Here is a 26826-nt window from a genome sequence, read left to right on the forward strand (position 1 = left end):
TGGTAACACTCACTCCACCTCTCCGCTGAAAGGAACACTACAGGTTTCAATGTTCTATACAGCAACAAACCTACATGAAAATAAAAGCAGTCAATCACATTTTTGCCTGCTCTCACCTTATTTTGAGTTTTGAAATATTTCAATATTCTATTACAGCTTTTGATTCAGCCCCCTGATTATGCCAGAATCTCACATTCTGCCTTTTTCAAAGCAATTCTTAGCCCTTTGGGCAAATTAAAAATACTATTGAAGTGTATAATAAAAAACAAACCAGCAACAACCCTCATGACATATAAAGAGATCACATAAATTTTCTTCAATGATTTTTTAGTAATTTTTATATGTTACGGTTTTCTAAGGCTACAGTCAGAATTATGTGTTGGTAAATAGGGTAAGAGAAAGTGGAAATTACAGATCTAGTGGTCAATGGCATAAAACAAATCTAAAAGAGCTGAGGGAATAGGTTAAGTGCTATGCTAGTTAATAATAAGAATGACAGCTTGCTTTGAATACTCATGCTGACTGTCCAAGATATTGAATAAACCTCATTTAAACCAATTTTCATTATTTGTAGAGTCTGCTGTAGGCATCTATCATTGTCAGTGCTATTAATATTCTTTTCAGAGACCACATTATCAGCATATTTAAACGAAAGCTTTCCTTTTCAATATTTATTAACTCATTAATATTTCTTGGTGGTAATATCCTGGTTGTAATATCCAAATTACGCATACTAAGGTGTTTTCTACTGATCAAACTTTCTGAATTAAAAAACAAAATTATTCTCCAGTACGAAAACTGCACTTGAGCTTCTGAAACTCTGCTTTCTTTTTATACTATTTATATGAAAAGCATTTAAAATTTACTTTTTTTTTTTTTTTTTAGTAGGAACCAGTAAACCAGAGCACTGACCAGATACTACTGAGCTGACCAAATGTGAATGATGAATGAATGAGGATATGAAAGTTAATTCTTCTTACCAGGGTTACAGTCTGTGAGGAGGGAGCAGATGGAGAGGAGAACTTTAGAAATGGTTAACGCTGGACTCCAGTTGTCCTTTAAGATGTCCAGGCAGATGACGCCTTGGCTGTTAATGTTACAGTGGTAGATCCTTGTCCGGAACGTGACCTGGAACGGAGAGTGTTTCAGTACAGCAGCGTTCAACCAGCAACTACACAACTATTAAGCAATGAAGAACCATAGGAACAAACACTCTGCTTTCCATGCTGAAATAATGGGACTCTGCTACTCTGGTTAAAGACTGGGCAAGGCAAAAGAAAGGAAATAAATTCTGCCTCTTGCAGCTGTGGCCAGCAGTGAAACCAGTTTGTGCAGGATGAGAATGGGACACGTTTCCTGAGCTTCCTCCTGCCTTGGTCTTATCAATCTCATTATTTTGTATATGGCCAAAAAAAAAAGCAGTTCCAGCTCCTGATCTTGACAATGTTCATAACTCAGGTCCACAGCTCTTTCACACTTTGAAGGAAGTCAGAACAAGATAGATTATTCTACTGTCTTCATCTGTCCATCATTTGACACAATAGATTAAGCTGTAAAAAAAATTGCAGAGGCATCACAGCAGTGACTCCTGGAAAAATTGAAGTGAAATATTTTTGAGAAAGGCTGCTCAAATAAAATTATTTTATTTCCAAATTTCAGGCTACATTTTTATCTGTAGAATTGTTTACATACACCTTTTGGGTTTTTTTGTAGTTTATTTTTGATGATTCCTGTATCTATTTTATATGGTCTTCCCAGTGATCCCATAGGTAACAAACCAAGGAGATTATTTTAGCCCAGAATAATGTCCTACTTCTTCAAGGTGAAGACCCAGGCTTTTTATTTTAAAAGAATAGGAAAGTTCACTTCATATTCAGAATGAATACTGGGGCTACTGGATAAGAAGGGACAATGTGAGAAAACCACCTCTTGGAGGTCATCAAGGACTAATTTCTCCATCAGTTCTACCCAAATGGCAAGTCACACCAAGATGGTTTCAATGACATGTTCCTAAAATCTAAAATTAAGACATACAACTTCAGACATCTACCTCAGCAGTAACAGCCCTGACAGGAGAGGGGCTGGGCAGGCAGGAGACAACAGCAGGCAAAGCAATCTCTGACTCAGGGAAGCTGTGCTCCTCACTCCACTGGGACAGTGCTAATGTATGCTGAGGGTGCCTACAAACCCAACCCTGCCCTACCACAGATAAACCCCTGTCTGGAGAATAATGCAAACTCTGACAGGCACTCTCCTCTTCTGATTTTCTTCAGTATCAGAGATCTCAGTGATCTGAGTGGGACTACCAGGCCACTCAGCAAGCAGAAAAGAGAATACAAGTGAAATAATCACTTGTATTTAGTATTATCACTAGTTTACTTCTATTAAAAAAATAATTATTCTCTAGCCCACTGAAAAATTCTGCCTCCTTGGATTAGATCAAGAAGCTTTGACAAAATAATGGAAAGAAAAGATAGTAGATTTATGGTATTAAAACATTTCATTCAACAGTAAATACTTTTCTCCTAAGTACTTTCCCATATAGATCTGGAAAAATGTTTTGGAACCCATTGTCATACACCAGTGAGTTCTATACCAAAGAACCCTACAAAGCAAGTTAATCAGTTTTTAAATGCTTCTATATCTAAAGGTATTGCTAATTAATTGGATAATTTGACAATTTGCCACTCCATACTTATAGATTCTTTCATTTTTCCCCCTTCACTTGCGGTTTTGCTTGCTGTTTTCCAGCCTATGTGCTTCACTTCTGGTACTTCTATGAGAATTTAAAATATTTCTGGCACAATGATCTCAATTAATCCAAATGCTATAGCCAGATGATATATTTTCTCCCCCTCATGAGAAACCCAAGCACATTCAGCATTTGGAGGGAAGGAAATCTTCTGTGAGATCAAGAAAGTTATTTAAATAATTTGATGATAAAATTAAATGTCTGTCTACAAAGGGAAGCTATTTTGAACAAGGAAGGTTACCAATGCACAAAAGCCATAAACTACCTTACACAAACTGCATGTCAAAAGTGCCCTGAAAGGAAGATGGTGTGGAGAACCATCCTGTGAATTGTAGGTGCTCATTCATTTCCCAGGTAGATTAACTCCAGGAACTCCTATACTCCAGTTAGAAGTGAATCAGTGACTGCTCCCTAGCAGGATGTCCCAGGACTCAGGCAAGCACCTGCTTAATTTTAAGTATTGTATGCTAAATTTTCAGTATACTGTTGAAATAAAGCTTATGCTTAAGTATTTTACCTCAACAAAGGTGCTGCCCTATACTTCCACAATGAAAAATTTGAGGACTTCATTTGGTGTCATCTCAATACACAGAGTAATAAGATATGTGTGGTCTCAATGAATGTGGGGGAAACACTGAATCCATTGCACAGATTAAATTATACCCTCTAAAATATTTATAGACAGGTCAGTCTGAGCTTGTAACCTGCTTCAGAGAAGGTCATCGATTTTAGTTTGTATTTTAAGTATAACTGTTTTGCTGCCAGCAGAGAGGACTGACACTGACACTGCCTCAGCTGCTTCTGAAGCACTGAAGCAAGGACACTGGGAATTTGGCAGGATTCCGAGCCACTGAGATGAATGGAGGTAGTCAAAGTCTTTCATGAACTGTTCAACACTCTATTGCCATCTCATGCTACCTGGTGGATAAATGTATGTGGGACTACACCTGTTTGCAGTTGGAAGGTTGTTTTTAGAAAATGCTCAGACCTGAAATGTTGCATTTTTTCACTATGAGTACATATTAAACCTGTGAGATTGAGAAAGGCAAGATAAGGCTTGCTGCTTACCACTGACAATGTCACCAACTCACCAAATACGCCACTGCACTTTAAAATGCCTGCCTAAGACAGACAGGCATTTAAATAATCAACCTATTAGTTAATTTATAATTAAAATATGTCATATTTATTAATTTTAATACTGAAAAATCAAGTCAATTAATGAATATAAAGAATCACAGTATTTAGAATTGCAGAAGAAGCTGTATTAATGACAGCCTTAATACACTGGAAACTGTGGCCTGAAGGTTGCAGGTAACAGAGTTCTCACCCCAAAGCAGCAGAGTACAAATGGGATGACACATTGCTTTCCTCATCCATGTATTGCCTCAAATTGCTGATAATGTGGGAAATGCTGAGATGTAACTTTCTGGATGTTGTGCTTACCATATCTACATTATAAGGTTATGCAGGGTCTTCCTATTCTATGTGTAAAGAGAAAACATGTGTTAATACCTTTTCAGGGGAACTGCATTTTCTTTATTGTGGTCTTATGTTTACCTTTGATGTCACTTAAATATGTCCTTTAAATGGTGGATTCTAATTCCATTTACCCCCTAATGAAAACACCTAAACAATCCCATGCAGGGGCTCAAAGGAGTATGTGGGTGTGCAGGTGAAGTCACCTTCAGACAATTAAATGGTAGAGGAGAAATTTATGGGTTTTCTTGAACAATAAGTGTTCTTTATGGATTTATTCTCTTTCATTCTGGAATTTAAAGAGCATATTTAACTTTTGTTGAATAAAAGTATAGGTCAGGAAAATGCAAATTACGGGAAATAGGGAAAAATGGGACTATTTTCTGAAAACTGTGAGTACTACAAACAAACTTCCAAAAGGTAATGATAAAGAACTTATATTCAATCACTTTTGAAAGTAAACAAGAATAAACTCATGTGTTATCTAGTGCTGAATGTCAAACATGCAAAGCTATGTCTGGCTGTTCACTGAGTAAGTTTTAGGACTGAAAAAAGACTGTTTATAGAACCTGGGAAGAGGAAACTAATATGGATTTCAGGTCAGTGATTGGAGACAACTAGTTGAAGGCAAAATAAGTAATTTCTTGATCTCAGAGTGATTTTCAACACCAGTTTTCCAGCATGAGAAAGTCTTAAAATAACTTACTATCTCTCTTTTCCACGGAGAAAACTCCTCTAAACACAGCAGTCACTATGGTGCCTAGTACACCATCTCACACTCTTTCAGACACCACTAAATTCAGTTGCAATCTTCTTCAAAATCATATCAGCAGGAAGAAATGATTCCCTAGTTTTACAAATTACATGCAAGGGCTTACAGTGTGCCCTTAGGGTTTGCTTTCATCAGCTTCTTTGGGCTCAAACTCTCACCTCCTGCTTCTCAGTCACTGGAGCCTGGTGACTGTAGGGAGAGAGGAAAAATCCCCAGAGCCAATGGGAAAATAAACAATCTCCTTTTGCTCAGCTAACACTGGAAGCAGAGTTAAGATCCCAGAGCTCTCATTCCCACGGTTTTGGGAAGTTGCTTTCAAGAATTTTCATTTCTGACAAGGATGGAATCCGGCATGCCTGCTTGAGATGAAATTTCTGCCTTCCTCAAATATACCCCAGGAGTTCTGCTTTAATAAAACTGCAGTGGCACTACCTGAAGTGGAAGAAGTTGTACTGCATACAGAAAAGGTTATATATATATATATAAAATATGATGCCATTTATGATGATGTTCATAGAGCTCAGGAGAGAGTAAGTTGTTCCCATCTCAGTTTGTCAGACTTTATGAGCAATACATTTGTCCACTCAGAGCAAATAAAAACAAGATCAGGCCTACATTCTTCAGTCATATGAGAAAAATAAAACAATCTAAGTGAAAAGTGCATATAGCTCTGAATGATACAACGTTCATGCAGTAACCTTTATATTAATTAGCACCCTTTAATTCCTTACAGAGTGCACTTCATTTATCTATGAGCACTCAGGCTGCCTTTCTAAGACAGGATGGACTATTTCCACTTTGTTAGTACATATTTGTAGCATGCACATGAACAATTGTTGAGATACTTAATGATTTATCACGAAAAGTGCACAAAAATTGACTGGCAATTTGAAGCTCACTATTTAAGTGTACTTTTTAAGTTTACAGCATGAAATGAACTTCATCCAACTCTCAAAACAATTGATTACAACTAATTTTGCTTGGTAAAAAACAGATATAATTTATTTTATTGAAGGAAAATGCATGGTAGCTTCATTAGCAGAAAATAATAAACTGTAATTACATTTGCTTGACCTACAGAGAATGCAAACTGTGCTGTGCTTCTTTGGCAAAATGCACCATGCAAGACAACAGCAACCAAAAGTGGTAACAATTTAAATGGATATAATAGCATCCACATGAGTTCATCTTTAATATTACTGAAAATGAATCAGTATGCAATGTGAGTAATTATTCATTATATTCATTGTAATTATGAAGCTGAGTAACTACTCATACTGTCTCATTGAACAGTGTTGCAGGGGAAAAAAAACTGAATTAGCACAGCAGCACTAAGCATCTATATTATATAAATGCACTCATTTTGCACACAGATTTAACAGCAGGAAAAGTAAAAAGGGACCATGATAATCTTTGATGTATCCAAGAAGTACAAAGTTTTCTGAAAACAAAGGAAGGGAAGGAAAGGACAAGGGAAATGGATTACTGTTTGGGTTAGGGATGTTCAGGATAGAAACAAGATGGTAATATGCTTAGCATCAAAAGCTTTCTCTGACAAAGTCACTATGAGTTTTTATAAAATTATTTTCATATAATCAGCATAATCTTTCTTACAATTAATAGTTCCTTATTGAAAGTCAGCAAAAAAATTATTTTATAGAGAGTTTTTTTTTAAGATTTACTGGCCGTTTAACTTTTATAGAATAAAAAATCCCTTTTGAAGTTAGAAGCATGCAGGCTGTACTGTCCTACATGTACGTCCCTCTCAGTTCACATTGCTCTTGCATGGTGCTCCAGGCATGAGACTTTATTCCTAGACTTTATTCTAAGAAACAGGGGCCTCTTCTTCCCCACCCAATTCCAACAGCCTTTGGGTAATTAGGTACTCCATACATGAGAAGTCCTAGGCAGACTGACTCAAAAAGTAGTAGTTTTTTGTCCTTATCAGTCCATCTGCTCTCCTTTTATAGTAATGGTGTGCAAAAAAGTCTTCCTCTCACATCTGTGTATATTTATCTGTGTGTGTGTAAAAGAGAACAAGAAACATCGACATATCATGAATTTTTAGATCACATGGATTTTATGCAGTAGTAAAACATGCTTGATACAGCAGAATTATGTAGCTTCTGAAATTTCCAACAGACAAATTGTCTTCTGTAAATATGACAAGCAATATGAAAACCAGCACTGTGAGGCAGAAGATATTCCCCATACAACACCTCTACAGGCCCTCTGAAAGAGTTTAGTGTATTGGCTATTCACAGGAAATTGGATGAAATGATAACCCACCTAAGTCTTGGTAAGGAAAACAGGAGGAGTTTAGCTAGATAGAGCTGTTTGCATCAAGATTAAATAAATCAATAGAAACTACTGATATAAATTAGAGTATTGTAAACAGAGTGCATAAAGAGGCTATTCATTAGAAGAATCATTGGCAATTCAATTTGCCAATTACTAGAAGAATTATCAAATAAATTAATTGAAAGGAAATCTCAGAGATTTCCATGGTGTTGCCTTATCAAATACACATTTTGCATTTATCCACAATAAAACATAGTTATTGATTCTCTCCTCAGTCTAACCTATTTCTGCTCACATCTATGTCCTCCACTTTAAAACTCTCATTCTGTCATTTTGAGAGACATCACACTTTCTTAAGCAGCCACCTGGGTTTGAGCTGCCCAGAGCCCTGTACCACTGCGTGCTGGTTCAGCATCACCTGAAGACATCACAGACTCACAGGCTGGTGTGGCTTGGAAGGGACCTTGAAGATCATCAGTGTGAACCCTCCTGCTGTGGGCAGAGACACCTCCTCTCTAGACCAGACTGCTCAAAGTTCCACCCAACCTGGCCTTCAGCACTTCTAGGGCTGGAACATCCTCGGGATGGGACCTGTGGAGAAACTGTTTCACTGCAGGTGGTGCAAGCATGGGAAGTGCACTCTGCAGCTCACACGCCTGGAAAGAGCTGCTCTGAGAAGAGCAGGATTGGGGCTGATCCTGCTGCCTCTGACAATGGCCTGCTGGTGGTAGGTTGTCCATTTCTCCCTCTCAAAGACTCCCCTGCATCTGATTTCTCCCTGCAAACACCCAAAGACTTTACTTGCTGGGAAAACCTGCCAACTCCATTTATTGTCATGGATGAAGGATTCCCAGGCTGCTCTAGCAAGAAGATACAAACAGAAAGACTGGGTGAGGAGAACAAGAGAGGGTGGAGGAACAGCAAAGAGGCAGCACAGTGGGAACGTGCTGGGTGAGGCTCTGACACACCATCAGGAGGAGGAGGCTGGGGAGGGCAGGAGGCAGCTGGAAAAAACTGTGAGCAGCACAGCATGATACTGAGAGCTAATAGGATGTGACAGGGGCTGTGAGAGAAGTATGATGAGGCAAATGAATGTAAAGGATAAGGCTGACAGGAGACCATTGCGTTTGAAGGCTACCCTTATGATGGCAATCTCTGGGAAAGGGGGGCTAGAGGAGGCAGACTGAAGCCCTGCTTGCATCAGGGTTGCAGAGATGGTAAAAAGGGCTCAGTCAAATAGGCTGTACTTAGGCAGTTTTAGAGCTTCAAGTGTAAATTGTGTTAGAAGTGATAAATGCAATTTAAAGTGCATATCTGCCTAGTAAGGTTCATTTTAACAACGTAGGTTAGAAATACCAAGGAATGTTTACTTTTTTGCATCTACTCTTGTAAGCACTGTTTTTCTATTACATTGCCGATAAAAGCATCCTTAACAGCTAATCACATATAAAAGAAGTATGAACATGTAAAGTAGGAGCCAGGAAGAAAAAGAATTGCCCCTCAGACATGAGGATGAACTTACAAAATAGGTTGAAAGTGTCTACCATAGAAGAAGAATTCTACAAAAGGATATTTAGTGCATTGAGATTTGTGCTATATTACAACTAGGTTGTAATTAAAAAAATCTGAAGAGATGTTTAATATTGCCATTAAGATCAGACTCCATAGACATTGTGAATTATGTTTAAAAAGGAAAAGAGCCTCCCTTGTAGTCCAACAGCTGATTTAAACCATCTAGGCTTCCAAGTGCTGGGAATAGTTTTTCAGTTAGTTGATAGGCATAGGAGACTTACATGCAGGAAACGGAGTTTTGTGTTATTTTAATTTTGATTTAAAGGTGATTTAGCATATTGCAGCTTTCAAGTCCTATAAACCATTTTTCAGTCAGCTGAGATTTAAGTCCCTAGCAAGATTAATTGTAGAATTGGGATTAAGAGATTCTATAAATCACTCAAATTCAAAAATACAGCTAGCTGAATACTAGGATGATAGATATATCCATATTGTATCAGCCACAGCTAAATTGAATTGACACTGTAACAGACTGAATGTAGTCAAATATGAGAGTAGAAGTTATTAATAAAGATTTTTCTTGAGGAAAATGCAGACTCCACTGCAGTGACAATTCCTAGGAGGAAAGTTCTCTTGAAGAGCATTCATTTTTCTACAAACATCTGGTGTAGCTTCCTGATTTGTCAAAGCTTCCTGCTCCAGAGGGAGAGTATGCAGAATAATGAAATTATTGCCTTTCCTTCAGTTGTGTAGTGTACCCAAAGTTGAGGTGTTTGTATTGTTGGCTAAATTTTAGAGGATCTCGGATCAAAGCCTTGCATACTTGGGGAATTCACTGATTTCTTGTGTGGACCGAGGACAGAAATTGAGGTGAAATTCTTTCTGTCAGACCAGGCTGACTAAAAGATGTGATATCCCCTACGCAAATACACTTGGACATATAATCACACATGTACACCCACAGATATGCACACACACATCCTCCCACAAGAGACATCAAGGCATGGCTAAATCCCATTCAATACCCCAAAGAAGAGCTTTGGGGTGCTGAATGGGATAGAGAGAGAGAGAGACCTTTAATCTGTTAAAGCCAAAGGGTGACCTGTCTGAATCCATTAAGGATGAAAGGAAGAGAGTTAGCAGGAAAATGAAATCTCAAAGGTATTTATAAAAAGGGTTGACGGGGTCATTAAGCCACTGAAAAAAAATGTAAGATTATTTCCTTGGCATATCACCTAAGCATTTTTATTCATTTCTGCTCTGAACAGGGCACAGCTTTGTCTATTTTTCAGTCCCTTACACTACAAGGCATGTGCTGTATTTTTGGGCTGAAGTGAAACCTCACCTTGTGACTGAGATTGAAGCCTCAGCAGCATCTGGCCTTCAGCAGAAAGTGAGCTCATCACCACATCTATGCCTCACTTTGTGTGTTCCATACCTTCCTTCTGCCTGGCAAGTCATAAAACCAATGTGACACTGAGGATGCAGCCAAGAGGAGAACAGTGATTGTGCAGCCTGCCTGCTTTCTTGCTGACTCAGCCACCGAGGTGCTCAGCTCATTTCTGCAGTGCTACAGCAGCTTCCTCACACTGGAGGCAAGGAAATATTTTTAATTGATTAGAGCCTCACAGAAAGCAAAAGCTAATTTGTTAGTTCTCAGAGAAGCTGTTCTAAAGATCTTGTTTTCTGGTTGTAGAGCTAAATCAGAGTTGCAGAGATGGGCTGGCCCTCCATCACTCCTATAAAGCTGCATTGGTCACACAGAGGTGAACTTTTTCGGGGAAGAGCAACTCCCTCTGCGTGAGTGTGCTGCAATTGTGAGTGAAGCCAAACGCCATTGATTATAAGGAAAGCAGAGCTGAAAAGGTCAATGACCTCTGGCTCAAAAAATTTGGAGTCCAGTTTCAAGGCATGTCACAAAGCTGAAATACTGAAATAGACCCACTTCAAAGAGGAAGAAATTAATAGTGTGAGAGCAAATTACACTCTACCTTACCACATGGTTTGTTCTGTGATGGTAAAGAGGAACTTAATTTGATTCTATGATTGTGGTGTAACTTTGGAAAAACACTGACAGGTAAGGACAGACAAAATGAAAACTATGGATCCATAGGGGAAAGACTTGGTGCAGACTGGAAGGGAAACCTGATGACAGTGACATGTTGTTCTACGAAACCTGAAATGTGAAGTGGATACCACAGGAGAATTAATGTGGAAAATGGAGATAAAACTTGAAACTCTTAAGAATGTTGGAGGCTACAAAGGTGCAAAAATGGAAGGTATACTTGAAAGTGAAAATTTGCATAGATACTTAAACAAAAACTGAATGAAAGAGTGATTCACTTTGTTTTATGTGGCAAAGGGAAACTAGAGAAGCAGATTAACTATCTAGAAGAGCAAATGAAAATTACTTTATAAATTTGTTAAAAAGAAAAAACAAAATATAAAACATCTTTACTTGTACAAATGTGGTCTCTGTTGTTTATTTAATTAATGTTTTCCAACATGCAACAGGGTGCCCAGTGATCAGAAGAGGCATCAACAGTGTTTATAGAAGTAATCTGGATCCCTCAAAAAATATCAAGAACTTTGTATAGCACAAATTGAACAGTGTTTACACCACAAACATATTTTAATGATGCTAATAAAAGTAAAAGACATACACCTAAAATAAATTTTCAATGCATTTTTCTTACTTGAAAAATTATTTTACCCTCCTCAAGATCCATGTGTGACATACACATAAATGGATGTGATAGTGGAGTGCACAACATCTGAGAAGAGATAAGGAAAAGGGATCTTTCTGCAGATTTTAACACACTATGGATTAGGCCCCTTAACAGTGAATGTGTTATGTGATGTGGGAATTTGGCTTTGGAAGCCCAGGCTGGGACAAGTAATTGCATCTGGGAAATAGAGTTTTTGTTTCTTCCCAGGTTTTTTGTGGTCACATTTTTGGAAGATCAATTTTGACAGTACTTGTTTAAATATTTCCTTACTTCATAGTGAATGAGGGACGAAAATGGCCCACAGAAATCTCAGGAGTAATTTATGAATTCAATCACAGTGAAAAATGTGAATTAGACCCTTTCTGCTGTTCTTAAAGGGAGGTAATCTTCCCAACACTCAGGATACATTTTATGTCTTTCTCAGTACATTTCACAGTCTTGTACTTTATCATTAGGTTTTTTAAGATGATAGAGCCATAAGGAGTTAGAAAAAATTAGAATATAACTACAAAGAAGTCTAAAATCATCTCTGCCCATAACCCTATAATATATGATTCTGAGAATAGCACAAAGTATCACAAATATCCTCAACCTGTGGAGAAGTAGAAGAGATGCCAACACCCAGTGACACAGATAGCAGCGTACTGTGAGGCCATGAGGTATGTTCCACGTACTCAGGACCTTTCTTTTGCTAGAGATCAGCTTGGGGAGAACATATTTAACTACCCTTTCCCAGCAGTGCTGACAGGCAGCTACCTTATGATAAGCAGTGGTTTTCCCATGCTACTTAATTAAAGGGATTTCCCTAACTATTTAATTATGAATAAATTTCATAAGGTCTGGAAATTATATATCTAATGAAATAGCAACAGTTTGCAAGGTCATACAGCAGGACTGAAAATAGGGGTCATTTAGAACTGTGGCTGAAGTGAATAGTAAGAATCCATGCGTTCAACACAGGCTTATGACACAGTTATATCTGACATTAGTCCCCTGTGCACACACACCCATTACTTTTTTACAGATGACAATTCCTGTCAACATAAAACTGGTCGTTTACTGAGACAATATGGCATCATCAATTCTCTTATTCTTTACCAAGCAATACATTTGCATATGATTTAGATGCACATATTTCTTACAGTGACAACTGGCATCAGGATAAAGGCAGACAATCAAATCTATTACGAAGCAGGACAAGAACCACCTCTTTGCTTGACATTTCATTAATAAGCAATGCACATCTGCATTACTCATGTCTCAAAATAACACAGTTGCCGAGCACAACTGAGTGCAGATTGAAAAAGACTTTACCTTGTGGTGAAATGGCAAACTGAACCTTCAATTTCTATTTTAAAAAGGTGTTTATTGCATACACTGCCTCAAGATTCAACAGGCTCAACAGAGAGAATGACAAAAGACCTCCCTGTAACTTGTCTGTCAGAGCTAGTTCTTCTGTATTAGCTCTCTGAGAGAACTTCAAGCTCTATTTTATATGTCATAAAGCCACTTTATCCCCTAAAAATTATGATTTTTAGTTTCTGGGGGGACTGAACCCTTCACAGGAGCTAGCACAAACAGACTAAGCCCAAGAAATAAGTAAATACACAGGACTTGCTAAAACAAGCCTTGTCCAGACAGTGGGCTGGACTGGGGGGAGGTAGGCAAAACAGGACGGGGAAGAACAGAACAGGATTGACCCCAGCTCAGCATGCCCAGAGCTTTAACAAACTGAAGGAGATATTATAAAATTTAAAATTCTTTCTTCACTGTGCAACAACATCTGCTTAAATCTGAAACTGTGCAGTCAGCAAGGTGTACAACTGCTCTAAGACCCCTCAGTGACATCAAGGCTTCTATAAACTGGAACACTAAAAATGGGAAACAAAGTTAGACTGCTATACTCACCCATCTTTAGGTTACTGGCTGGGAAAGTTCAATTTACAAAATGACAAGTGCTTTGCATTCACATCTCTCATTTGTTTTACAAAACCTTTCCTGGTAATATCAATGTTATCTACTACTGTAAACATTACTATTGTGGCATTAAAATTCTATCTATAGGTACTTACATTTCAATAATCTACTCAAGTAATCAAATAGGAATTGTCTTCTCTCCCTTTTAATGCAATATCCTTCTATAATAGATCAACATGGCACACCCATCCTTTCATAAATGCATCAGAAACAAGGTAAATATTTTTGATCTCATAGCTCTTTCCATGGGGGTCTTCCAGACACATTCTCCAGAGTGGCAAGGTGAACAATGCACCTCTTTTTACTCTGTTTAATGGAAAACAGCCCCATCAATTTATTTGATTCTATTAACAGCTCTGTGGGATAAATTTTCCTCTTTTCTGTTCCAATTATTGAGCATGTGTGCTAAGATTTGCCCTCAGTCTTCCAGATAAGGACTTCCAAGCATCATGCATCTCACATTGGTAATTCCTTCTCTCTGTAGACCAGAGGATGCATTTTAGGAGGATGTTTGCCTTTTTTATAAATTACACAGGTAGTTTGCAAAAATCCTGTGATCAAGCAATAATGTCCCATTCTGAGATCCTCCAGCAATTATTACTACTGGTTATAGATGATGCTCTGTATTGCCACATTCCACCCATTTTGGTTTTTGCAGTCTTACTAACCACTAGATTTTTCATGTTTGACATTTCAAGTTAATCATAGTAATGATCTGTCACCTATATGGTATTGATACAGCTCTCTGTTTCTGGCTGGTATCATTATAGACAGCATTATAAAAAGAATTCCTAAGGATTTTTGTAAATCTCTGTCACTCTAGTTTCTGGACTTCAGTGCCATATTTTTCCACATTCTTCCAAAAAACTGATGTAAAGCGATTACTTATAATATCTTTCACTTGCAAATACTATATGGGGTAGTGAAATAGGTGCATACCTTTGTCCAGACAGCCATACAAGCCTGGTGAATTATATGGGTGAACAGGAAAGATTAAGTACCTTCAGCTACATATAAAGGGTGCACCTCAAATATAAGCACTTTCATATTAGAAACAAATCCAAATTTAAAAAATAGCTACTGGAAATTATGCAACCTTTTGCTAAATAAATCCATATGGATTCAGCTATACTTGCAGCATGCAAACAAATTGTAGCCAGTTATTTAACTTCCTTATATCAAAAGAATCAAGTTTAAAAATTCATTATTGTTTTGAAAGTTTTATGTTTCATCCTAAAATGATATACCAACACACACATTAAAAAATATCAGCAGGAGAAGACTCCTATCAGACTTTGAATATCCTTCTACTAACCTTGGGTGGTTTAAAAGGATAGTCCGGTGAAAAGGTTATGTCAAGGAAGAAAACTCCACCTTCATATACAGACCCTGGAGGTCCCAGTATAGTTGACCTCCATTCATAAATGTTGTCTCCTTTGGGTCCAGCACTAAAATAGAAAACAAAAATATAATAACCACATACAATCAAGGATATACTGCATCAGTTATACTCTACCAGTAGTACTGCTGGTTTTGCTGTAACACCAGAAACTGAAATTGTGTATTACATTCATTAAGTTATATAGAACATGCATCTGATGTCCTAAGCTCTGTCAGAGAAGTGATATATTCAGCCAGGAAGAAGTATTAAATCACATCATAAATTATTCAAATAAGCACAGAAAAATTCTCAACTGTCTTATCTCAAATATTTTAGTGGGCAGATGTGAAGTATTTACAGTACAAGGATACAGAGAGTTTGCTGAGATGTCTTGTCACTGTCTTGCTTCATGAGCCATCCTATTTTCACCTACCTCCTCATCCACCTACCTCCCCAGTCAGTAGCAGTGTAATTACACATATTACACAGCACAGGCTGTACTAAAGAATGAGCAGGGTACAACCAACCTTGCAGCTGCACTTGTTCCTAACCTAAGGTCTCCAGTCACTACCACAGAAGGCTGCTTTGCTCTGCAATCATTCTCCTATCTTAAAAATAATATAAGCAGGAAGTGGGTTATGTTAATTTTTTAAAATCCAACAGGAAGTGTTGGATTATGTTAATTCGAAGTCCTTGGTTAAAAACATAGTACTGAAATATAGTTAAAAACATAGTACTGAAATAATATTCAAAATGTACAAAACAAAATCCTGTATGAAACAAGAAAAATCTCTCACATGTGCGGTGAATTCCTAAAAAAGATGAAATAAAATACTAACTAATAAAAGTTCTTGAGCATGACTCTTCTAAAAGCCAACACAGCCTCCTTTCATACAACATAATGCCTGTCCATACAAATATGTATTTTACTCAGGATGGCCTCTAAAAGCATATGAAGACTTCTTTTCTGTTCACAGACTGCTGATTACAGGACCTGAATTTTAATTAGGATCAGTTGGAATGGTGACTTCCAGATATCTGATTAATATTTTTTAGAGGAAGGCAGTGCTGGTAGATATCTCAAAAAATGATGTGGTATTGTCTGAAGGCATTTCTTGTGAAACAGTTCTTGTTATGTTTGCAGTGAAGGTTTCTGCAGCGTACAGGGGTTTGTGGAATCACTCAGTGTGTAGAACAGCTGAAAGCTCTTGGCTATGCTCCATGCCTCACAATGTACCCAAGGTATACAATTATTATACGACATCATGTCATGTTCACTGCTCAACTATTCGTTTTGTTCACTGGAAGTTAATAAAACCTGCTTTCACCTGCAATTCCTTGGGCTCCCTTCATTAAAACTTCTGACTGCATGATTCCCTGAATACAGCTGCACGACTCAGTCCTGTGCAGAGCACTTCATTAGTCATGGTACCTACATCCATTTTCTATAATAGCTGTTAATGCTTCTTGGCTTTCTAAACTACCTTGCCTTCTCAACAATAATGGGTTACAGAGACAATAACATTATGGAACGTTCATTTTCTATCAGCCATAGTAACAAAACTAGCAATTGTTTTAAAGATGAAATCTGGCTTTTTAAGTGGCACAATAGCAGAAGTGTTGCCATCCATATTTCACAGTGTCGATAATACATCAGGTTGCTAGCTGCCAAACAAATTTAATTTACCCAGTTCTCAGTTTGCATTAACCTTTGAATAATAAAGCACAGCTGAGACTGCTGTAAGAAACAACCCAGAGAATGAATAATTAAAACCACCTCCACTGCTTTTACAAAGACCAATCCTGAGTCAACAGGGAAGGTTTAATTGTGACTGAACTAGGCATTAAGGGGCTAATTGAACTCTTTATAAGCCCAAACAAATGCAATCCTGCATCAGTGGTATGGTATACAATGTTCACATAAAACTCCTAAAAAAAATGCAGGCAATTATTTTAAATAGAAAAGACAAGAAGCAAGGCAAGTTAAATTTTACACCAAAAAAGCCCCTAATATATGAAAGGAATCCCTTCTCATTTTCTGTAGGAAAATGTTCTAACACTTAAAGAAGCAATTTCTCAGTCGATGCCAGGAGGTTAAAATGGAAGTGATATAAATGTCATTCCCAGAGAAATGGTCAGAAATAAGGAACAAAAGCTAGCCCTAGCTCTTTTAGAATTAATTTAGCCAGGGGGGAATAGTTGGGACCTTTGTGGGTCTGAGTGAGGCTGACTTTCTTGATAAGAATTCTCTCTGATAGTAGCAGTTTCATACTGTATATTATTTTTATTTGTTTTGCCTATTTATTTAATTGCATTAACATTTGAAATGAGCAGTCATTAATTAGAATAGTTGGAAAATGCTCCATCTGCCAGTTGAACTGTTTCAGCACGTCCAGCTACAAGCCCAGCCTGATCACATTCTGAGGACGCTGATTAACATTAATTGATGGTTTTCTTTGCAAATGAGAGATGAAGCTTTATTAAGTATTATTATTAATTTGAAGAATAGCTTAAATTGTATAGAGTGTGGGAAGACTGCTGTTATTGATGCTGCCTGTTTGAGTGCTTGCTGGCAGCAGGGCTGTTCAGCCATGTGAAATACCAGCCCATGTGCACAGGCAACAGCTGGTATTAAGGGCAACAGCATGCACAGGCATCACAGTTTTTCATTTGTGCATTAATAATAAAAAAAGTTTGACAGATGTATTATCTTTGTTTTCCTTCTTTCTTAATTGTTAAGCCTTTTATTCGTCCACAGTACTGACAACACAAACAGGCTTCACCAGAGAAAATTCCCACATGTGCAAGACATAAGCCAGAGACTTATTCTATAAGGTTTAAAATGCAAGAGGATTTGATTACCCTTCTCTCTTCTACATGGATATCTGCCCAACACACTGAAGCCCAAATGTTTTACATTCAGTCTGATTTATATTCCAGCTCTATTAAAGTTACTGGCAACCAAACCACAGATCTCAAAGAAAGTGCACCAAACAGCTCAGTGCCTGAAGTTCTGTAATCTTTGGAAGGACAGATTCAGATGTGAACCCTCTCAGCAAAAGGCAAATCTGTCCTGAGCTCAGCTGACCCAGGGCCAGAGCACACACGTGCTGCCTGCGACAAGCCTGCTGCTACACGGTCAGCTCCAAGGGAGAGATAACAGTGGCTGGGCAGCTGCAGGTGGAAGTGGATGAACTGTAAGGTAGTTGGATGAACTCCTAGGAGGACAGATCTGCTGTCAGACCAGCAGTGCAGCTTCCCAGTGTGAGCCCAGATGCTGACAACCCAGTGACTCTGCAGGGTGGGGCAATCAAGGATCCAGCAGAGAGGTTGTAGTGTGGCTCTGGAAGTGGTGTTCTCTACGTTTCCAGTGTTACCTCCCAGGCGGAATATGTGACATGGGACCAAGGAGGTGCAGCTGAGCTCCTGGAGACTTGAAGTTATTCATGACTTGCCAAGGGACAGCTGTCTGCTGCTATTATTCTACAGCTGATGAGACCCTCCACAGAGTACTTCACCTCTGCAGAGGTTTGCTCACTGGAAGAGCTGAAATAGGTGGACGTGGAGCCAGTTTTCTTCCAGAACAACATTGGTATGAGTGTATGAAATTCAGGACAAAGGAGTGAAAACAACAACAACAATAAAATGGTCTTTTTATTCCACTCTCCTTTGCCTCTCCTCTATTTCAGTTCTGCCATGGCTTCCCATAGATACTTGAAGGTGAAATGTATGGACATCAGTTACAGTTCTTAGCAAAACACTTTAAATGCTACTAGAGCTGAATTAACTGTGCTTTAAAATATGCTGAATTAAATTTGCTTTAAAATATGCTTGCCACATGGAGTATTTTCTATTCCCTCAATATGTTTTAGGCAGGCATCCACTTGAAAGTAGTGCAGCTAAAAACTACGTGCCCAGTGCAATGCATTATAAACACCAAGCTTTCCTGCATTTAAAATATCCTAAAATATTAAATGCAAAATAATGTATTGAGAGAGTTTTATGAAAACAAAAGCACCCATGAGATATACCAGATGAAAACCTATCTGGAGAAGTTATTAAAGTACAGTTGATTTGTATCTGTCATTTGTATACAAATGTACATAACTTCCAGAGAATAATTTTAAAAAGTGAAAATAAAGAAGGTCAAAAAAATAAGCATGTCTACCTTGATTATCAAGTAGTCATACAAAACAGATTGGTCAAAATAATTTTATCATTGTTAATCTACCTTATATTTCTTGATGAGGTGGGGGTCACATGCTTTCCCAGTGTCTGTGACTGAGGTAGCATAAACTTGTAGTGTGTTTCTGATAAGGTGGAAAATGAGGACTATTTCAGTGTCTTCCCTTCTGTTCTTGGTCTCTGAATCCTGCTGGTATCCACCATTAAAGTGGACGCCCTTTAACACAAGGGAAAGGAAAGCCTGTAGCACAAAACATGTAGGATTTTAACTTCAATGGTTTTCTAGATCTGATACATGAACAGTGCATGGCAGGGAACTGGTCCGGCCAAATAAAATAGGAAAGCACATTGGCTGGAGGCCTTCCTATTCCTCAGGATTCAGAGAGAAATTGAAAGATTCTTGTGGAGAGAGTGAGCTTTTATAACAGTGAAGAATAAAGCAGAACCAGGATATCATACTAATACCCATGAATTCACTTTCCATGGCATTGTCTATAGCAATTCACTCCTATTATTGCATTATATAATCTGACTTGCCTCAGCACACAGAAACACACACCAGAACCAGGCTGCAGTCTGTGGAGGATGCAGTCCCTCTCAGCTATCTCCGCTAATTTATGACAATAGGAAAAAGAAGGACACATGGAAGGCTCTTTCTCTTCCTCATCTTTTATTGCGCAGAGCCTTGGCTTCAACGTTTAGGAGTTTTCCTTCTGAGGAGAGAAGCTCGTTACGGAATGATCTCCATTTCTATGTATTACAACAGTTTCTTGCAATCCCATTTTTTGCACATCTAACAGATATACAGGAGCAGATTCTGCCTCTAGCTGCTTTCTCTGAATGCTTCTGGGAAGCCTCTTGCCTAGAGGGCAAAGTGGATACAAAAGTACCAGAAGATTGGCAAAATAATTTAAGTGCACAGCTGGTGAGGGGAGAAGATGGATGTGGCAAACCAGAAGACTGCAGATTCAGCTTTCAATGAGACGCATCTCTTGAGAAGCAGATATGAAGCTTCATTAAAATAAACTTAGTATACTCCCTGCTCTCTGGTTTGAACACAGTGCCAATAATGAAACTAAGGTGATAATGATGAAACTGACTTCTAAGCAAAAGTCTTTGATTTGTCTGCACCACAGCTCAAGGTTGACCCTGTGCCTAGGGACAACCATGAGATGAGCAGTGGGGCTGTGCTGGGGAAGTGGTTGCTGGATAATCTCAGTCTGGGAAGAAGCAAATCAGCCGCAGCTATGCTGTACATCACCAGGTGATTCACACCCACTTCAACAACCCAGCCAGTCCTATTCAACAAAATGCAAAAAAAAGTGCCATTGAGAAGCAGTGGCATCACAGTCCTGTAAACCACTGCCATGTTTCTGTAGCTTTGCACTGGATACAGGCAGTGTTAGGATACAGATGGTGCCACCAGTACAGGTTATCTGCTGAATTTCTTCAGCTTTTGCCCCAATACTATCTCCTCTGCAACCTGGAAGCCCACCTGACCCACCACCCCTCGAGCCTTATTAATAACACCCTTGTCACTGGCTATTATTCTTTGTAGTGCATGTATTTTCTAGTTTCTGCCTGAGAGTGGTTTCTCCCCCACCCTCTCTCTGTGTGGTGACAAATCATTGCCCCTTCATCATGGTGGATCCTTCCTCACTTCAGGTACTCCTCCTAACACCCTGCTTCCTTTTCCCTCATCAAAGGCCATCAACACATTCTGCTATTTTTGCACCTTTTTCCAGAAGTGAGGAGGGGGTGAAAAATGCTACTGGGGTGGTTTATTACAGTACAGTAATTTTGTTTCCTTCCTTCCCTGGAAAATGAAGAGCCAGCAGAGTGGGAGCTGCAGCGACAGCGGCGTAGGGAAGGGAAAGGGAATCACAGCTGCCTACCCAGATGCTACAGTGATATCAGGAGGTACTTTGGTAAATGTATGTAATAAACAGTTGCCACAGCAGCCAAAAGAATACACTTCTACAAAACAAAAACAAAGAGATAGCAGCGAGCACTGAGACTGCCTGTGGCAATAGGCGCTGTTGTGTGGTTAATAATACCTCTGCTATGAATAAAATTAGCAAGCTGGTCTCCAGGGAGTAAAATCAAAGAACAATTAAAGAAATAAACCGTTTCAGAATTAGAGATAAATGCTTACTTGGGCTATAATATTGATGACTTAAATTTTCCTCAAGAAATAAAGCCACCAATTTTAGAATGCATAGTATTTTTTAAATGTATTTTTTCCCCCTGAAAATATGCTGAAAATCCCAAAACTCTTCCTTTTCAATTAATCAATCAAATAAATTATTAAAACTATCATCATCTCAATTCCTTCATCTAGACAGTGCAACGAAGTGTCACTATTAAAATGCTGGAAGATGCTCATTATTCTTACTAGCTATAATCTAGACCAAACCTGGAATTTTTTCAGCATTAAATTTGAGGCCCAAGAGATCTGCTCTAAGTCCTCTAAGTAAATTAGCTCTTTACTCTAAATGAATTACAATATATATTTACATTTTTGAAGAGTTGTTAATTTTACTTTAAATAAACTCAACAGGTACTGAAAAATCTTGCCTTACCATGACCTAACACTTGAATTTGCGTCTATGATAGATCCAGTATTTTTGGCCAACCTACAATATAAATGGGAATTTATGTCTCACATATGTTGTAATATCAATATTATTAGATGAGGTAAGTATGATTTTTGAGTAGGTATCCTTCCTTAGACTTAATTATTCACAATGGAAACAGGTTGAAGTGATTGGGCCACTTGTCACTCAGAAAGGCTTTGGTAGAGAGAGACACATCAGACAAATCACTTACACCACTTAGTTTCCATTGCAGTGAGAGAATTCAGCTGAAATTTTTGAATCAGACTTTCTTCCAGCTCTTTCAGTTTTCTGACTGAGACCATCTTTCATTAAGGACCATATTTTTCTTTTTAAAGTAGTTTTAGGCAAGCAGCAAGGGAAGGAGGATACAAAGACATTTTTCCAAGTCAGGCTGCAATTCTTTCAAAGTGGTTATATCTTGCTCTTATTATGGGCATTTTTTTGAAGCCAGTTACCGTTTTCATGTACACCTAGGAATCAGTATGTTTGTGGCATACCTGACTGGAAGAACATACAGGAAAACTGATCCCAGTGAGCTGCTAAAGGAGCAATAATGTATTACAGGGTATTGCTTGACATTGCTTCTTATGCTTATTGAGACCACTGGAATTCAGTATGGTACAGCATTTTTTAATTTTCAGTCTTCTGTAGTTTTAACAAGGTATTTCTAGAGGTTTATTTATCATCCAAAGTGAGACGCAGTTTACTTTAGGGTTTCCTGCCTCTTTCTTGCTTGCAACAAGCCTGCAGCACACCTGAACAATGTGCCCAAAGTCTGTATGAAGCAAATCCTTTTTTCTTGTAATAAATTTTATCCTATCACGGGAGTCATTAAAAATTATTGGCTGAAACTGTGAAGCTGTGTTGTCTTTAAAATTAGTAAGTCTGGGCCACATTATTAATATCAAATAGATTACCAATGTAAGTATCACTTAGTTGATTTTGTAATTTGCTTCTAAATAATATTGCTAAAAATTATTAAAAATATCCTCATGCTTTAGCAGACTGATATTATTCAAAGAGCACTTTGATGTTTTATTCTCCAAAGCCCTGTCCTCAGAGCATTCCTGAGATAGAAACCATCATGAAGAGAACTGCTTCTTAATGCACAAAATAGTTATTTATATTATACTATCTACAGCAATTTATTCACTGCAAACACCATTACACAGTGTATGATCACAGCATGCTGAGTATTCACAATGAGATTTTAAAAATGGCAATTTTGTTAAGTATTCTCCGCTTTGTTCAGCTGAAGAAAATTACATAAAACCCTCCACAGAAGGCTTGCCTTGCTCAGAGTAGGAAACAATCATTCGCCTCCTATTACACACCCATGGGCTCAATTCCCTTTTGCCACATCTTTTGTTTCTTTTTCTTTTAAAGTAATACCAGTATCTGAAGTTCTAGCTCTTTTAACCTACCAGAAATTGACTGTATAGTTTAAAAAAGATAAAATATTTTTCAGCCTGATTTGTCTCTATGGGAAATTATATCAAGCATGATTTGTAGCCCTATTTTAGTAAAAGAGAAAACCTCAAGTACCTAGGAATGAAAAACACTACAGAAGAATGAATAGGCTGGGACCTTCTAACATGACCTCCAACCTTGCAAGTTGCCAAGTGATATTATTTCCATGTTACTCCTAATTTGCTTTTCCTTGAGGTTTTTTTGTTTCCCAGGATTGTAATTTATTTTTCAAAACATAACTACCTTCTTAATTTCACAACATTTCCCTTTGCTGACAACAGTTGTAATTCACTATTATCTCTTCTCTAAGTTAATCAGAATCCATGACATGCAACAGTGGGGTGGCACCACCAGGCACTGTATTTTTAAATTTTAAATCTAATTTAAAAGGATGAGGTGAATAAGTGCAGACAGATAACACACAAACCCCAGAGCAGCTGGAAGATTTAAGAGGTGTAGTAGGGAAGAAAGCATTCTTTAAAACAGCACTGACTTTTTAGTTTCTGTGGAAACCTTAGAGGCAATGCAGGAGAGAGGGGTAGACAGGACTAAAGCAGACTCAAACATGCTAGAAAGCCTTCTCATGAATGTGTGGAACACACTGAAAGCTTTGGATTTGAAATGCATTTGATATATTGATTTGATCACTAATAAAAAAAAATGATGGCAAATTCTTGCTTTTTATCAGACATGATGAAAAATGACAAAAAAGCCACACACGATGTATTAGTGATGAATGGATCTACTGAACTTCAACTAACGTCTTTCACTTTGAGATAATGGACTGCTGATTTCATGACAGAAATTTTTTCAAGTGTTATCCAAAAAAGATCTTTACACTACTGTACTTTAAAAAATATTAGTGTAAAAATATACTGCCACAGTCAGACAGTTCAGTAACTGAGAATGATTTAGACAGATTATTTCTAATATGTGTACACCCACACTTTCTGATTATTATAAATGCTACAAGGCAAGGCAGTAGTATCATTCAAGGTCTGCATATTCTCTGTTCCTCAGAAAGCTGCTCTTCTAGGTGATCCACTAGTCATTGAATCCTTCCCCAACTTGCAAATGACTTATCCAATGTCCTCTAAAGTTTAATTTGTTCAAGACTGTAACTTTTAAGAGTCCTTAGGCAGTTGTCTAAATAAGAGCCTGGAAATTTTGAAACCTTATGCGACAAGATAATTTTGCAACTTTTTATTCTGAAGGGACTGATTCTGAGATTTCCATTTTGTGACACTTTATACAGACTTTAGTTTTTATACATAAGCTGGTTGTAAAACTGCTCCAAAATATTAATGAGGGGAAGCAATGAGAAGCAAATTTAAAGAACTATTTACAGTTTATCTCAAGTATATAATATAGCTGTGTAACCAAGTCTGCTCGTGTCCATTTTGTAAACAGAAGAACAGGCTTAGATACAGACCCCCCCTCATTTCAGTGTGAGATTCACACATGCTTACATGTGAAATGCTTGCTTACACAAGGAAACAACTCTTTATTATGCCAGAGATTAACTAACATGATGTTAAACACATTATAAAACAAGTCATTTCCTCCTGAGTAAACAAGCCTATAAAGCCAACAGGCACAGAAAAAGGAAATTTGATTCTGAAATCCATATACTTCAAAAGCAGATTCCTTTTATTTAGTCAATTTAGTTGAGAGGCTGTCTTATTTCTCCACATCTCTGGTAAACAGAAGAAAACACACTTGGAAATTACTGGCAAATGGACACATTTTCACAACCTTTTCCCCTTAATTTGAAATTATTTTCTTACTACAAATATGGAGACCAGCCACAGGTCCAAGGTGAAAGAAACCTTAAAATATCTCAACCCTTGGTTGAGACTGATTGCCTCCATTGCAGCCCACTCTCCGACTTCTTCTGTGAGAAAAAAAAATCACCATTTACAGGCAATTTTCTTAGCAATGTCCAAGGTGTGAACTTTACACCATTTGGCTTACCAGCCAAAATGAACGGCGACAAGCCAGAGTCAGACTGGGACCCAGTAATGTGGCTTCTTTTTAGTCAACAGAATATTGTTGAGACTTTTTAATGTCTCTGGGGTGAGGGGACTTATCTGGCTACATGGCAGGGTAAACTGAAAATTAAATATAAAGGAATTTCTTGTTTTTTCATCAGCGTCATTTTCTCCTAGGATCTTTTGGGAGAGTCTTTAGGGCTAATGTTAGGAGGTCTTCTGTTCTGAAGTGGCTAGAATCTTCTCAAAATCACACCTGGAGTACCAAGTGTTGCTACAGTAGTCCCAAAAATGGTGATGCCACAGACCTCACTATAAGAACAAGATTGTTCCAATGTGTTCTTTCGTAAAGTGGAGCTCACCTGGGACAACTACACGAGGCTACATTCTCCTCAGTACAAACACCTCCACGGTGCCTCATGGATAGAACTTCTGATTAGAAAACTGCTCCTATAAATGGCTTTGTTTCATTCTTGCCTGTATTTAAAAGCAGGATTGAAAAACACGAAGTGCTTCTGAGAAGAATAATGGCAAAATCAGTTTAAGAAAAGGATGCTTGTTTGTCACCTGAAGGTCACAATGAAAGGGAAAGGCCGGGGGGAGAAGAAGTACTCTGCCTCTGTTCTCATGATGGGAAGGCAAACAGCCAGGGTGCAGGTACCTGCTGGTGAAAGCAGTCTTCACCTTAGAGATGGAGTTGAGGAACTCAGAGCTCTGTAAAATTCCTCTCAAGATTTCAGGTGACACTTTCACTACTTTTAGGACCTCACACATGATCTACATAAGAAATGACACCTTATCTAATGAAGAATCAACATTTCTAATTAGTAAGAGGGAACCAGCATTCTGATCTGTAAGTCACAATTAATGACTGTCCTAGAAGAATTAAACATCACATTTTTAAGGTGAGTTTTTTTAGTCACTGCATAGGTTCCCTACATCAAGATAAAATACCAACAACAGTTGAAATGGCCATTATAATTTCTTTGGCAACAACAACTTGGAGTCCTTACTCACACAGATGTTTTTTTGCATGATGAAAATTACATTTGTGTTTTCTTTCCCATTTTCAGTTCCAGATCAACTCCTTGGCTCAGCTGCTGGTGATACCTGCTCTCATCATTGTTTATTTACTCGTAGTATTACAAGTTGTCTGCACTAAGTGACAAGCGGCTGGTCTTTGAGTCAGAGCTACCACCATGAGGAGAACCCCAGAACACAGTCATGCAAAAATTCACAGTGAAAAAATAACATGTGGTATAACCTATAAACATTAGAGCTGTATTACTTATCTTTATCATGTGCTATTGCTTATCTTTATTATCCTAATCAAGCTTGCTTAAATCTTGTGAATTCAAGGAAAACAGCTGGAGCAAATGACTATGAGCTACAGAAGTGTTCATCCTGTGGTCTGGTTCTGTTCTAGCCTATGTGGCTCCTGTCCAAGTTGTTTGTACTTGGAGAATCTTTGCTGGTCTGAATCTAACGAATAGTTTTTTTTACAAATCCACTTCTCAGTGGAAAAACACCCCAAGTCCCAAGATTATCACTGCTGATTCCAGCCCTGCTGGCAATGGATGGGAGGAAAATACTCTGGCTGCATGTGCCAGGTCTTGGTGGAGGCCCTGAGAATGCCATGGGAACACATGCCAGACAGCT

General features: G+C 38.1%; 1 protein-coding gene across 2 annotated transcripts in view; it reads right to left on the bottom strand.

Annotated features, from left to right (window-relative positions):
* Window positions 1-26826, bottom strand: part of LOC110474601 (ubiquitin-conjugating enzyme E2 E2) — a 200784-nt gene that overhangs the window by 21541 nt on the left and 152417 nt on the right. For both annotated transcript variants that reach the window (XM_021538108.3, XM_021538105.3), the window contains exons 4-5: window positions 14838-14970; window positions 981-1128 (exon numbers count right to left, since the gene is read on the bottom strand). In XM_021538108.3, the coding sequence (XP_021393783.1) occupies window positions 981-1128; window positions 14838-14970 (281 nt within the window). The remainder of the gene's footprint in view (window positions 1-980; window positions 1129-14837; window positions 14971-26826) is intronic.

Source organism: Lonchura striata, chromosome 1 (genome assembly GCF_046129695.1).
Source record: "Lonchura striata isolate bLonStr1 chromosome 1, bLonStr1.mat, whole genome shotgun sequence".
NCBI classification, from domain to species: Eukaryota; Metazoa; Chordata; class Aves; order Passeriformes; family Estrildidae; genus Lonchura; species Lonchura striata.